Below are 14800 nucleotides of genomic sequence, written 5' to 3'. Positions count from 1 at the left end.
TCAAAGGGGCCTCACGGTAGCATGGTGGTTAGCATCAATGCTTCACAGCTCCAGGGTCCCAGGTTTGATTCCCGGCTGGGTCACTGTCTGTGTGGAGTCTGCACGTCCTCCCTGTGTGTGCGTGGGTTTCCTCCGGGTGCTCCGGTTTCCTCCCACAGTCCAAAGATGTGCGGGTTAGGTGGATTGGCCATGCTAAATTGCCCGTAGCGTAAGGTTAATGGGGGGATTGTTGGGTTACGGGTATACGGGTTACGTGGGTTTAAGTAGGGTGATCATTGCTCGGCACAACATCGAGGGCCGAAGGGCCTGTTCTGTGCTGTACTGTTCTATGTTCTAAATGTTTATTCCTCCTTTCAAATAATCTCCTGTCTGATACTTTGTCACAGGTTTAATGAAAAAAACTTCAATACCATATGCCAATGCAAAATTGTACCTGACTAGTTGCAGAAGACACAGAGGGAGAGGGTGAGGATGGAGGTGTAAGGAGACTGCATGGTAAGTTCAGTGTGACATAATGCTCATGACTGCAGATGATTCGCAGGAAGTCCAACCTCAATGAAACAAGCATACTCGGAGTCTGTAATGCATAAAGCTTTGAAGAAACCTAGAAAAACAGTAGATACAAAATGTTTAAATAAACTTAAAGTACACATACACACAGTACAATCAAAATGAACAAATTGTAGGGCAGTATGGAGGCACAGTGGTTAGCACTGCTGCCTCACAGCGCCAAGGACCTGTTTGATCTTGGCTCCGGGTCACTGTCGGTGTGGAGCTTGCACATTCTCCCCCCCCCTGTCTGCATGGGTCTCACCCCACAACCCACAAAAATGTGCAGGGTAGGCGAGTTGGCCACGCTAAATTGCCCCTTAATTTGAATAATAATGGGGTACTCTAAATTTATTTTGAAAAAACAAATTGTTTAAGGTATTATTAATGTAACCTCAAATGTAGCTTACTGTTTGGAGGATGTAAAACACTTTGTGATAGCCTGTGATATCCTGCAAATCTATGCAAGAAGGATTTGTGCAACTGCAAGTTCTATGATCCTAACTAAATCATTTTAATATCAATTTTATTTTATTTTTCAAACTTTGCTCACAGTGTGGATAACCTGATCATTTGGAATCAACTTGTCTGTTCCCTCCACAATTTAATTTTCTTTATCCAAGGTTTTTTAAAAATGTGTTTACTTAGGCAATGGAAATTAGTGGATACAAGTGCGACATTTTCCATTTCCATAGGATTCCTACAGTGCAGAAGGAGGCCATTTGGCCCATCGAGCCAGCACTGACCTTCTGAAAGAGTACCCTACCTAGACCCAAGCCCCCGCCTTATCCCCGTAATCCCACCTAACCATTTCACACTCAGGGACAATTTAGCATAGCTCATCCACCAAACTTACATATCTTCAGAAACAAGAGCACTCGGAGGAAACCCACGCAGAACATACAAACTCCACACAGTCATCCAAGGCCGGAATTGAACCCGGGTCCCTGATGCTGCAAGGCAGCAGTGCTAACCATTGTGCCACCCTGCCGCCCCGCGCCCTCCTCCCATTTCAATGCATTTAGCAGCATGATCAAGCTTTCTCCAGTCCAAAGCAGCACAAGTTTGATGCTATCCAATTTTATGACAGCCAGTTTAACACCGACCAAGGACTAAATCTGGGGATCGTCCTAGTATGCACGGTGCACTATGAAAAAACCTTTCGTTGTATATTTCTCAAAACATCACAATCTGTGTCATGTTCTTTACACCCCGAAAATATAGATTGTGTGTTTATTACCTGCTTCCAGTAGGTTTTGGTAAGAGCAAAGACAAAGCCACGATCCATCACTGAAAAAAGGTCGTTGAGAAAAAACGCAAGACTGATGTTTAGTCTCTCAATCAGTTCTATATCCTAAAAATAAAGAATTCATCAGTTACATGATCAGCATTCTTCTGTAATTCTTAATTTACCACAATGCTCGAAAAGGACATCAGCTGAAATACATTCTGAAAGCTTGTCATTGGTTTTGACCGAGTCCAGCACTTAGTGGGCTGTATTTGACCCAATAGTGGGTCAATGGTGGTGACCAGGGCAGATCAAAGGCTAGGAATCCTACGTCGGGTAACTAACCTCCTGACCTCCCAAAGTCTGTCCACCACCCATAAGGCACAAGTCAGGAGTGTAATGGAATACTCTCCACTTTCCTGGATGAGTGCAGCTCCACAAATACTCAACAAGCTTGACACCATCCAGGACAAAGCAGCCCGTCTGATTGCTCCCCCTTCCACAATCATTCAAACCCCCCACGAACGACGAACAGTGGCAGCCATGTGTAACATCTACACAATGCACTGAAATAACTCACCAAGGTTCCTTAGACAGCACCTTCCAAACCCACGGCCACTACCATTTAGAAGGGCAAGAGCAGTAGATACATGGGAACCCCACCATCTGAAGATTCCCCTCCAAGTCATTCAGCACCCCGACTTAGAAATATATAGCCGTTCCTTCACTGTCCCTGGGGCAAAATACTGGAACTCTCTCCCTAACAGCATAGTGGGTGCACCTACACCTGCAGGACTGCAGCGGTTCAAAAAGGCAACTCATCGCCACCTTCTGAAGGAAAACTAGGGATGGGCAATAAATGCTGGCCTAACCAGCAAGGCCAACATCCCGTAAATGAATTTTTAAAAAATTGGTTTGCTGGCCAGGTTGATGATCATTTCCATCCTTTATTTTTAAATTTAGTGTATCCAATTATTTTTTTTCTAATTAAGGGGCAATTTAGCGTGGCGAATCCACCGACCCTGCACATCTTTTGGGTTGTGGGGGTGAGACCCATGCAGACACGGGGAGAATGTGCAAACTCCACACGGACAGTGAGCCAAGGCTGGGATTGAACCTGGCACTTCAGCGCCCTGAGGCAGCAGTGCTAACCACTGCACCACCATGCCATCCTGTCATTTCCATCCTTTTCTTACTATTCTCCCAATCTTCTCTGAAGGCACGGACTTGCTGTTGGATTGACCCCAAGGCCGCCAGCCACCATCCAGTACCCTGTCCAATATAATAATTCTTTATGCTTTAGCCCATACTGCAAGAGGCAATATCCTGTCAAGTTGGATCAGTAATAAACTCGAACGGTGTTGCACCCTTACAGGACTTAACGGATAACAGGCATGAGCTGAAATCCTGGCTGATCGTTTTGCTCCTTAACACAGAACAACCCAAACTGCTTCTATTTGTATATGCAAGACAGAGCCCAATACATTTTTAGGATTCCAAGAGAATTAAAGTTCATGGGGATGGTGCGAGAAGGTAGTGTTGAGGTAGAAGATCAGACATGGCCATACTGAATGGCAGGATGGGATCAAAGGGCCTACTCCTGCTCCTATCCCTTGGGCTCTTAGCTGGTGCTGAACAAAAGATTAGTAAACACAGCACAGGCATGGCATCAAATGTGGTTTCACCTGGTCTACATGATCACCTGTGCAAAAATAAAAATAAGAATGAATTCCATTGTTACCTTCTGAAATCTGGTAACGATATCCCCTGCAATCATGCTAACCAGAGCTGCAATGTCATCCATAAATCTTTCCGGGAATCGAGCTTTTCTCAAGGTGTCAAGTTTGTCAGAAAAATATAAATGGTGCACCATGCTTTTCACCTAGTCAATCAATAACACATTACACAAAGTATTAGTTCTAGGTAAATGTTTTAAGTTTAAAAAAATAACATGTAGAGTATATTTCGGTTTCTATGAAATGAGTGCCAACGAACTAACAAGGCAGGTATGGAGGCAGAGCCAGTACAACAACCTTTGGAAATTGGATAAAGCCATTTGAAAGGACGGCACGGTGGGACAGTGATTAGCACTCCTTATACACAGCGCCAGAGACCCAGGTTCGATCCCAGCCCCGGGTCAATTTTCATGTGGAGTTTACATATTTTCCCTGTGTCTGCGTGGGTCTCACCCCCACAACCCAAAGATGTGTAGGGTAGGTGAATTGGCCACACTAAATTGCCCCTAAATTTGAAAAACGAATTGTGTACTCTAAATTAACATTTTTAAAAGTTTGCACATTCTCTATGTGTCTGCTTGGGTTTCCTCCGGCAGCTCCCATAGTCCAAAGATGTGCAAGGAAGGTGGATTGGCCATGATTTAAATTGCTCCAATCGTGTCCAGGAATGTGCAGACTAAGGGAGATTATGGGGATAAGGCGGGGGATTTTGTCTAGGTCGGGTGCTCTTTCAGAGGGTCAGTGCAAACTCGATGGGCTGAATGTTCTGCACTGCAGGAATTCTATTAAGCAAAAGATCCCTATATCTTTATTATATCCTCAATCCCACCTAGCCACCACCCCCTCCCTCCCTTGCCAAGTTATTTCTCGCAATCATTTCTCTCTCCAAAGATACATTCAAATGTACTGAGACTGTTTACTTCTATGCTCTTCCCTATGCAAAATCTTCTTTTGCCGGGAGGGGGGGCTCATTTTAAACTAGATAGTGTACATGCTTCGGGAAACAAAGTAAACCATGTCTAAAATAATTCTGCTCCCTGAACGCTCAAATTATTATACAAATGAAATAAAGCTAATTTTATAATTTATGAACTGATTGGATCCCTCCATTAACCAGGAACACTCTCTACCAGGATGGCTGTGGAACTGGACTTTAGGACAACTGCAGAGCCACACTTTAAACAATTCAGAATACAGGGATCTTGTTCATATTGTAGGATGACTTCCACAATGTAGGTGGAGTATGAAGGTGGCTTATGATTGAGGAAACCCTGTTTTGGGGATGGGGGGAGGGGGGGGGGAGGAGGGCTGCTGTTTGTGGGAGGGGGGGCTGGTAGAGACGTGCACTCAAAATTTGAATCAGCAAAACAAAGAACAAGCTTCTCCCTAAAATTCTTCTTTTTGAACTAATCATGAAGCCTTCAGCAATGACTAGTAAAATGTGAATTTTAAAACTTAAAGAGTTAACTTTATACAAAGATATGAACATACGAATTAGGAACAGGAGGCGGCCACTCGACCCCTCGGGCATGCTCCACCATTCAATAAGATCATGGGTGCTCCGATTGCAGCTTCAATCCCACATTCCTACCTACCATCCCCCTTCCCCTCCCCCCCCAATAACATTTTACTACTTTGTTCATCAAGAATATATCTAGCCTTGCCTTAAAAATATTCAACGACTCAGGTCTTATTTAACCACTATTTTACTCACCATTAATTCAAAGAAGAACCAGGCCTGGTGCAAAGCGGATTCACGCACACTTCCACTGCTGACAACCCATTGCAGGGCCAGCTCCTCGTGCAATAGCTGAGTCACACAACACAATAGGAATTATAAACACTTACAAAACAATATTCCAGAACAAGGACAGACACAGTTATTCTGCCTGAACTCTACAATCATAACTAGATGGTAAATAATCTTTTCAATTGTGGAATTTGTCCAGTTCAATTTTGGTATGAAAGGCTCATGTCTATTCATGTACAAAATCCAGAATCTGTTTGTAAAACACAGAGCGATTTTCAGCCCACATTCACCATCAGAGAGAACAGAGACACCTAGAAAATATGGCTAGAATCGCATTTCCCGATTCTCGCCGGTGAGATGGGGTTTTTCCATGCCTCTCGCTGGTGGCGACAAGGGTTCGCGCCGACAAAGGGCGAGAACTTGATTTGGATGGCTTTGCATTCATTACCATCTAATTACTCAGCCCTGCCGTCACATGATTCCCCCCCCCCTCACCGAATATTCATGCCTCCCCAACGTAAGTGACAAGGCCATTGAGGGGGGAACCTGCAGGTATTGGGGTGGGGGCTCCCCCAATGAATGTGCCGGGGGTGAACAAGACAGCCCCCAATGCCTCCATGGTGGTGGTGGGCAGTGGGGTTCAAATTCAGTTCTGATCAGGACACCCTAAAATATGGTGCCCCGATCTCTGTGCAGTCGGACTTATCAGGCCCTGCCTGATGGAAAAAATCCACCAACTCTTTTATTTTTCAAGCGCCTGAAAATCTGGACTAAAAACTCAGAAGTGCAGCTGGAGAGCTACATGCCGGTTTTCAGTCAGACCTTAACACTGAACAAATATGGGAAAATTCAACCAATCAGTGTTAAAGTATAGCTTTGATATAGGAACAATGGGTCCCACGAAATGTCATGCTCTTTACCTATACGCGATAGCTGGGGGAGGGAAAGGGAAGAGGAAGTAACTTCAGAAGTTTAGCCTTGGCTGACTTTGGGTTTCATTCTATTAAATTGCCATGACTCGCATCCAAGAGTGGGAAAAAATAGAGGACCTCCACTTGACCTGAAGTTTACTGAATAGCAGATCTGCAAGATGGATCTGTAATCTGTGCCAAATAAAAGTTTATTTTCCATCTGAAAATCTAATTTTCTAAATCACTCACGGCTTTCACTGTTTGTTTCATAAAGTTTGTTATTTCTTTGTTCCAGCAGAAAAAAAATCTACAATGTTTTTCCTGCCATGGGTTGCACTAGTGTTGCCTGGAAACAGCTCTCTAGCTATAACAATGCACGGGCAGCACGGTAGCACAAGTGGATAGCACTGTGGCTTCACAGCGCCAGGGTCCCAGGTTCGATTCCCCGCTGGGTCACTGCCTGTGCGGAGTCTGCACGTTCTCCCCGTGTGTGCGAGGGTTTCCTCCGGGTGCTCCAGTTTCCTCCCACAGTCCAAAGACATGCAGGTTAGGTGGATTGGCCATGATAAATTGCCCTTAGTGTCCAATAAGGTTAGGAGGGGTTATTGGTTTACAGGGATAGGGTGGTAGTGAGGGCTTAAGTGGGTCGATGCAGACTCGATGGGCCGAATGGCCTCCTTCTGCACTGTATGTTCTTTGTTATCTTTTTGCCTTCTTCATGCTCAAGCCCACAGCAGTGTTGGGAAACAATCTGACCATGAGGTTATCGAATCGAAGTTCGATCCTGTTCTTACTCACCAGCGGCATAAGAACATTCTTCAGCAGGGGCACTGAATAATAATCAAGAACAGAAACTGTGGAACAGAGGCTGAGGCAAATTGTAACACCCCTGATGTTGCTTTGACAAAGAACAGTTAACTTAGTTCAGACCAGAGATGGAGCTGGGACCTTCAGTATTGATGTGACTTGTGCACCACTTAGGTGGTACATTTACTCACTGAATAAGGAACGCTTCAATTTTGGGAAGAACTGTCCTATCCCAGGCTGTGAAATGCAATAATTGTCGTCATTGTTGAATTTAATTTAATAATTCCATAACAAAATTAAATTTTGAATCAGCATCCAAATATATCTGCCACTGCTGCAATTGTAAAAACAAAGTTCAACTGTACGATGCACCACATTTGGCCACAGATTATTAAACTCAGCTGCCTAAAATATGCTACAAATTTCAATTTGTTGAGAACATGCCCTCAGTAACAAGCTACACAAACAATGAGGAATCTGAAATTAGCCAAAAAAATAGTCTCATAAACTTCTGCTCAACACTAGCTGCGATTCTGAGAGATTCAATTCAGAACCACTGAGAACAGTCTGGTTAATTGTGACAATCTAACACTGTAGTTAGACACCATAAAACACAAACTGGGTGAGGATGCTGCAGACTACAAACTCTGCAACAAATTCTATGGCAAAGCTCAACTTGGCTTGGACTGTAACCTCCGAGATTTGGGCAAGCAGAGTTAGAGATAGCATTCAAGAATCCCTGGACTAGATTTATCCCACCTTCCTCACTCGCCTCACACAATAGTACTGTGCACTACCTTCTTAGTCGGTAATCGTCCCGTTAACGTTTGTAAGAAACTTGTGCTCTCGGTATGCGATGACATGCGATTACTTCGGTCCATCGCCTATGGAGTGGAATGAATGTTGGTAACAGATTGGTGAAATCAGATATGGCAGAAATGAATGTATTAATTTAAACACACAGGAGTTGGAAGCATAGAATGACTTTAATCAAATGATATTTCAAACAATATGTCTGTAATTTCACATCTACAATAGGAGTTATCGCAGGATTTAAATTGGATATTAAGTTCTGATGTTTGCTTTGCTATGGAGCATGTTATTGGTCTTAAAAGGAGATGTAACATCATGGCAGAGTACTTCCTGTTCAAACTATACCATTAAAGTCCTTGTGCAACAAAATATAGCATTTCTTGCACGTCTGAATCATGTGTCGACTCTCTCAAATATGTGCCCAAGCCAGTTAATTTTATTCTTTCTTTTGATTGGAGTTGATCAAGGAAGCAGTATGTACATTTTTCAAACTTGCATGTTGATACCATTCCTTCTTTCTGACTCACTCTCTCCATTGGAAATGCCATTTGATCATTGATATTCTACTGGTCCTTTTTCTTCCTCCTCATTTTCTTCATTTATATGCAGAACCTCAGGACTGGAAAACTCCCTGCCCTCCTCAGTCTTGTCTTCCTCCTACTGTGGGCATGGTAACAGGAACCTTGGAGTCAGCAATGCTTTATGACAGTGAAGTGGTGTTTCATAAATCTATTTGTTTTTTGTGGCTATAATTAGCAGGGTGGATAAGGGAGAACCAGTGATATAGAACAGAAAACAGAGAGAGAAATAAATCTTTTTCAGATTGGCAAGCTGTAATTAGCATATTGCCACAAGGGTAAGTGCTTGGGCCTCAACTATTTACAAATTACACCAATTACTTAGATGAGCAGACAGATTGCCATGCATCCAAGTCTAATGGTGATACACACCTAGGTGGGAAAGTAAGCCGTGAGGAGGACACAAAGAGTCTACAAAGGGATACAGACAGGGCAAGTGATTGGACATGAATTTGGCAGATGAAATGAAAAATGAAAATCGCTTATTGTCACGAGTAGGCTTCAATAAAGTTACTGTGAAAAGCCCCTAGTCGCCACATTCCAGCGCCTGTCCGCGGAGGCTTTAAAAGCCAGCGATTTAGCTGAGTGAGCTAAACCAGCCCCTAGCTAAACCAGCCCCTGGAATGATCCACTTTGGTTGGAAGAATAGGATATGTTTTATTAGGTCAGACCAATATGTGCTAGTATGCAGAGGGATTTATGGGTTCTTTGACACAAATCATAGGAAGTTGCCACACAAGCACATCAAGGCAAATAGGATGGTAAATTGTATGTTAGCTTTCATTGCAAGGAGGCTTGAGTGCCAGGGTAGGGAAGTTTTGCTGCCATCATATACGGCATTGGTGAGATGATACCTGGTGTGCCGAGAACAGTTTTGTTCTCCTTACCTAAGGATCCACTTGTCTTAGAGAAGGTACAACAAAACTCACTGAATTGAATTCTGGAATGAGAGGGTACGTCTATGAGGAGAGGTTGAGTAGATTGAGCCTATATTCTCTGCAGTTTAGAAGAATGAGAGGTAGTCTCATTGAAATGTCACATTTCTAAGAGGGCTCGGCAAGGTAGATAACGAGAGGCTGTTTTCCCTGTCTGGAAAGTGTAGAACCAGGGATAATAGTAGTAGGATAAGCCATTTAGGTCTGAGATGAGAAGAAATTACTTCACTCAGGCAATCATAAACCTTTGATTTCTCTACCCAGTCAGTCGCTGAGGGAGGTATGTCACTGGACTAGTAATCCAGAGTTCCAGCTCTGGGGATCCAGGTTTGAATCCCACCATGGTAAAATTTGAATTCAGTAAAAGTCTGCAATTAAATACATGAATAGGCTGGAAATACATGAATAGTATGGGAATAGAGGGATACGGACCCCGGAAGTGTAGAAGATTTTAGTTTAGACGGGCAGCATGGTCGGCGCAGGCTTGGAGGGCCGAAGGGCCTGTTCCTGTGCTGTACTTTTCTCTGTTCTTTGCCACCACTGTCGACATTGTTGATTGTCATTTAAAAAAAAAATCTGGTTCACTAATGCGCTTTAGGAAAGGAAATATGTCGCCCTTATCCTGGTCTGGCCTACATTTGACTCCAGATGTGGTTGACTCTTAAATGCCCTCAGGGATGGGCAATAAATACCCACATCCCATGAATTAAAAAAAAAACAATATTGCGATCGAGACGGTTGTATACCAACTGAATCAAGAGATATGGGGACAAGTGGGAAAGGGGAGATGCTCTTGTTGAACAGGCTCAAAGGGCCTTTGAAAGCTTCTATTTCTTATTTCCTTCATGCTTTTAAAACCCAACTTCAGATTTACATAATTTTCAATACTATTCTCATCTTTCGATTTTTCCTCCGATTTTTCTTGTCCACCGATACTCAGCTCAGCATGTTTCTATAATTTGGACATTAGAACATTATCCAACTTTTCCACATGGGATCAGTTATAAATGTGAAATTACAGTGCATCAGTTTTGAAAGGTTTACACATAAACCTTTGGAATCATTCAGGCCTGAAGTATTCTGCAACACAACTCCCAAGAACATGTATCTAATCATGAAGAAAGAGATCTGAATGAACATGTAACACGCACAGCGATTCAACTCTGAGCTGCATAAATGAATGATGAAACATTCATGCAAACTAACTTGAGAAAAAAAAATTCAGTTTTCATGTTATTGTCCACAAGCCTTTTGGTTGTCAATTTTCATCTTCTCTCTGTAGAAGTAGTGTCTGACGCTGCACTCAGCAGCAACCACCACAGCAGAAATGGTGGTTTCAGATATACATCCTTCCCCACTTTCCTCCACCCCTATTTCGAAGTTCAACTCCAGCTTACCTTTAGCCCAATCCTAAGGTCACATACTCTCCTCTGGCTGAACAAAAAGCAGACCACTTACAGATAGAGGTTTGACCAAGGTGAACACAGAAGCCTTTCTGAAATCATCTGTATTACGCTGATATGTGTTTTCTAAACTGGGGAACCATTTTACGTTGAATTCCTCTTTAAACACAGCACTAAGTAATACATTTCTAAGCACAGAGATCCTGGAGGCTGTGGCAATAAAATAACTCATGTCATTTTGTAACTTCAATGTCAATAAAATGGAGGTGATTGATGGGACAGGTTAAAATGCTTCTCTTCAGTTGCAATAATGCATCTAGGATTTCAGTAAAGCCTAAAAGCGGACACAGAATATTTTCAAACTGCGGAAAAACAATAGTGCAATGACTAATTCTATTCTTTCAAACTTGTGCTTTGTCATGTGCTTCCACTGCGACCTGTGCAGCACTCAGGTGGTCACTAGTGGTGTGTCACTAGTGTTGACAGCAATTTGAAATGATGAATTAAGTTTAGGAAAAGGGTACTGCACACAATAGAACTGCATGGCTTTTAAATTCCATTTTCCTAGAATGCATTGATACAAATACGGTAAAGCAGCCTGGAAACAACAGCAAGTTCAGAGAACCTTCAACGTTCCTGGGGATGATACAACAGTTGAATAGTGAGAAATAAATTATTTTACTTAATGAACAGTGAAGCACATCTCGCTCCTGAATTCATTTAGGATTTTTAAGCGCATCTCACAAATTCACAGCTACGACAATACACATAATTTACAATAGTGTCAATGCACTACATGTCCCATGCATTTTTAGGAAATACCATGCACAAGCACACGAGCATAAAATGGTGGAAAATAGTCTCAAAAAGAAGTTTACAAAAAAAAACTATAATCACAAGCGACTGCTAATAAAACTTAAAAAGGACTGAAATATAAAATATTCCAATAATCAAAATAATGGGAAATGGGTGAAAGTAAAACTTCAGTTGCAAAATAATGTCCTGAAGAAGATGTATTAGCATCTGAAACCACCTGCATTACTTCAGTGCTTGATCTGGGGGGACTTCTCCATGGGACAGTTGGGCCACCAGCATTAACCCAGGAATTTGAACGATCTAGTCCCTGAACAGGCAAACGAAGCAAATGGGAGAGGGAATTTAAAAACATTTAGCTGGATGTTGACATGGTTTCTCCAAAAACACACACAATGTATAAGGACAGTGCGTTTAAAGAGTCCGCTTCAGATTACAACAAAAAATGTATTTTTCTCCCACCCTTGCCTGAACGTGCAGACTCTTTGAGATTTGATTCCACAGAACTGGGGAGCCCTCTGTTAACATGTTCAAAGTAGCCATTCTTCGTTTTGATCATGACTGTTGAAGAGGGCGCAGGGAGATAGCCACAAAGTAGAGATAGGTTTTAACTCTCATCAGGGGAGGGTTTCTCCGCCCCGCCACGCTAGAGTTCTGGTTCAGCACGCCAGCAGTATTCTCCTTTTCACCAGCCGGTCAATGGGATTTCCCATTGTGAGGCAGCCCCACGCCATCGGGAAACTCCCGAGCAGTCGGCAAAACTGAGCATCCCGACGTCGGAGAATACAGCCCCAGATGTCCACACATGAACACTGCCCAGTAGGAGCCACAAGGTGGTGATCATGAGCAAAACTCAGACTGGTACAGGCTACGAATCAAATTTTCTTAATCTATATGATTTAGAACTAGGCAGTTAATTTCCTATCTGAGCCACTGGGGTGGCTATAGAACAATTTACTTATTAAAATGGAACCATTTAGTCATTAAACAAGGGGTTGAAAATACAAAATTTAGTATTAGTATTGAAAATTGCTAATTTTACACAAATGTAAAATTTTACATTAAAATATAGTAAACAGATTAATCATACAGCATAACCTCAATTCTATAGTTGTTTTCAATCACAGGGTTCAGAGGGCTGCAAACACAAAGTAAGTAGCTCATCCAAGTCTGGGGTTGGAGATGAAGGATAGAATGGGCAGCACGGTAGCACACATGGCTGGCACTGTGGCTTCACAGCGCCAGGGTCCCAGGTTCGATTCCCTGCTGGGTCACTGTCAGTGCGGAGTCTGCACGTTCTCCCAGTGTCTGCGTGGGTTTCCTCCGGGTGCTCCAGTTTCCTCCCACAGTCCAAAGGCGTGCAGATTAAGTGGATTGGTCACGCTAAATTGCCCTTAGTGTCCAAAAAGGTTGGATGGGGTTATTGGGTTATGGGGATCGGGTGGACGTGAGGGCTTAAGTGGGTCGGTGCAGACTCGATGGGCCGAATGGCCTCCTTCTGCACTGTATGTTCTATGTACTAAGATGAGAAAAGTGTGTTAATTTGGAAAGAAGAGCATTTAAAAAAGGGGAGCTTTAACCTCAACAAGCTTTCTGCTTCACATATACAATTATATTTTACTTCATTGTGAAGAGCTTTCCAATTGAAAAAATAATACACAAATTGGGTTTGAATACTATGTGTGACACGAGTCCATATTATACACATCAGTGTTTAGAAGTAGAAGGAGGTTATTTACCTTGCTGCCAATAATTGTCCTTACTTCATCATCTGGTGAGGTTGGTGTACCTGCGATGTCAGGATTGCTGTTACTGAGACTCCTGGACCGACTAAGGCTCAGACTGGCCAGTCTTGCTGCTGTACGTGCCATCGTTGCATAATGCATAGATCCACCCAACACACCAGGGCCTGCGACAAGGATTAAATCATGATCAGTGGGTAAAGTTTCAACTCCAATGCAGATGTAATGCAAGACAGAAAATTAGCTATCTGTTAAATAATGAAATAGGTCCGAAGCTATCAGTTTGAGGAACTTAGTTTGAAATGGAAGATGGGGGGGTACAGAATGAAATGTGTCATACACCATCGGTCTGAGGACATGAGAACTAGCCATGAACTAGTTCATTAGAGTTTGGTTCAATCAGGATCTACTCTTTGATTCCTGTTTGTCAGTAATGCTTCCAAGTTTCACCATTTGATTTTTTTCCAATTATCTCACATCATCCACTCAAGATGAAATCATAAAAATTATTAAAATGGGCTCATTGTATGTGCTGACCATGGGCAGCGAGTTTGGAAATGGGGAAAGGGGGCAACTGCATAAGGGAGAGGCTGACCAAAAAAACAAACAAAAGAGAAACACAATGGAAATCATTAAATAGAAGCTGAAGTACCTCATGTGGAAAGTAGCACAGCGCTCCACCCACTATGTGATGTAACCAAGTGGATGCGCAGTTGCATGAAGGAGCTTTAACCTTTGTGACCACAGGGCACCATTTGAAATGGCAGTTAACTGGAGCTGGTGCTTTTATATTATTTTTTCTAGGGAAATTTCAATTTACCGTCTGGTTCTCGGACTTTGCTCTCACCTGGTGATGAGGGGTTTGACTCCGTGCTTGGAAGGCGGAAAACGTAGTAAATATAGGATGCCAACAAATTGTTTCTGCCATGCTGGTCCTGGTTTGTTTCCAAATTTTTGTGAAGTCTATTTACAATGGACGTCATTGCCTCAAAAGATGGCTGTCCCATGTTTACTAAAGGAAAGAATGTGCACAAAAAATTAGTCCATTGTAAATGAAGCTGCTTTTTAATCTTAAGTCTGTCAGACAAAGTCTTAGGCTGACTGACTAAGTGTCAGGTTTCATGAACTGAAAAATGAAACAAACAATAATGGGCGCAATCTACTGGCCGCCCAAAAAAGTGATTAAATGTCATTTGATGCGGTGGATAACTTGCCGACAGATCCAGTGAGAAACACCCTGCAAAATATTTCTCCCAATATCACAGTAATAAATAAATATCTACAACTCTGAGTTACGCAAAAGGTATCGGATATCTGAATGTAATAGGGATTCATTATCTGATTACAGTTCAAAAAGAAACAAACATTTATTGTTGATCTTCTTTCCCTCTCCATTTGTCATTTTTTAATGCCCAATTTTCTTGAAAACTTAAATTTGCGGCGGAATTGACTGGCTGTTCCAGTCCCACGCTGACGCATGGGTTTCCCGGCAATGAGGGGAAATCACGTTAACAACAGCGGGATATGACAGCTGG

At 42.6% G+C, this 14800-nt stretch overlaps 1 protein-coding gene across 15 annotated transcripts in view; it reads right to left on the bottom strand.

Moving 5' to 3' along the window:
• dock7 (dedicator of cytokinesis 7) overlaps positions 1-14800 on the bottom strand; it is a 223709-nt gene that overhangs the window by 87637 nt on the left and 121272 nt on the right. For 6 of the 15 annotated variants that reach the window (XM_038794509.1, XM_038794510.1, XM_038794511.1 and 3 more), the window contains exons 21-28: positions 14113-14277; positions 13263-13432; positions 11744-11833; positions 7779-7865; positions 5228-5323; positions 3519-3659; positions 1790-1903; positions 434-604 (exon numbers count right to left, since the gene is read on the bottom strand). In XM_038794509.1, coding sequence (XP_038650437.1) covers positions 434-604; positions 1790-1903; positions 3519-3659; positions 5228-5323; positions 7779-7865; positions 11744-11833; positions 13263-13432; positions 14113-14277 — 1034 coding nt within the window. The remainder of the gene's footprint in view (positions 1-433; positions 605-1789; positions 1904-3518; positions 3660-5227; positions 5324-7778; positions 7866-11743; positions 11834-13262; positions 13433-14112; positions 14278-14800) is intronic. The other 9 variants (XM_038794515.1, XM_038794517.1, XM_038794518.1 and 6 more) reach the window with 4 other exon arrangements.

The sequence above is a fragment of the Scyliorhinus canicula genome, chromosome 4 (assembly GCF_902713615.1).
Source record: "Scyliorhinus canicula chromosome 4, sScyCan1.1, whole genome shotgun sequence".
In the NCBI taxonomy this organism is placed as follows: domain Eukaryota; kingdom Metazoa; phylum Chordata; class Chondrichthyes; order Carcharhiniformes; family Scyliorhinidae; genus Scyliorhinus; species Scyliorhinus canicula.
The sequence above is the reverse complement of the archived record's forward strand: the minus strand, read 5'-3'. Positions and strand labels throughout refer to the sequence as shown.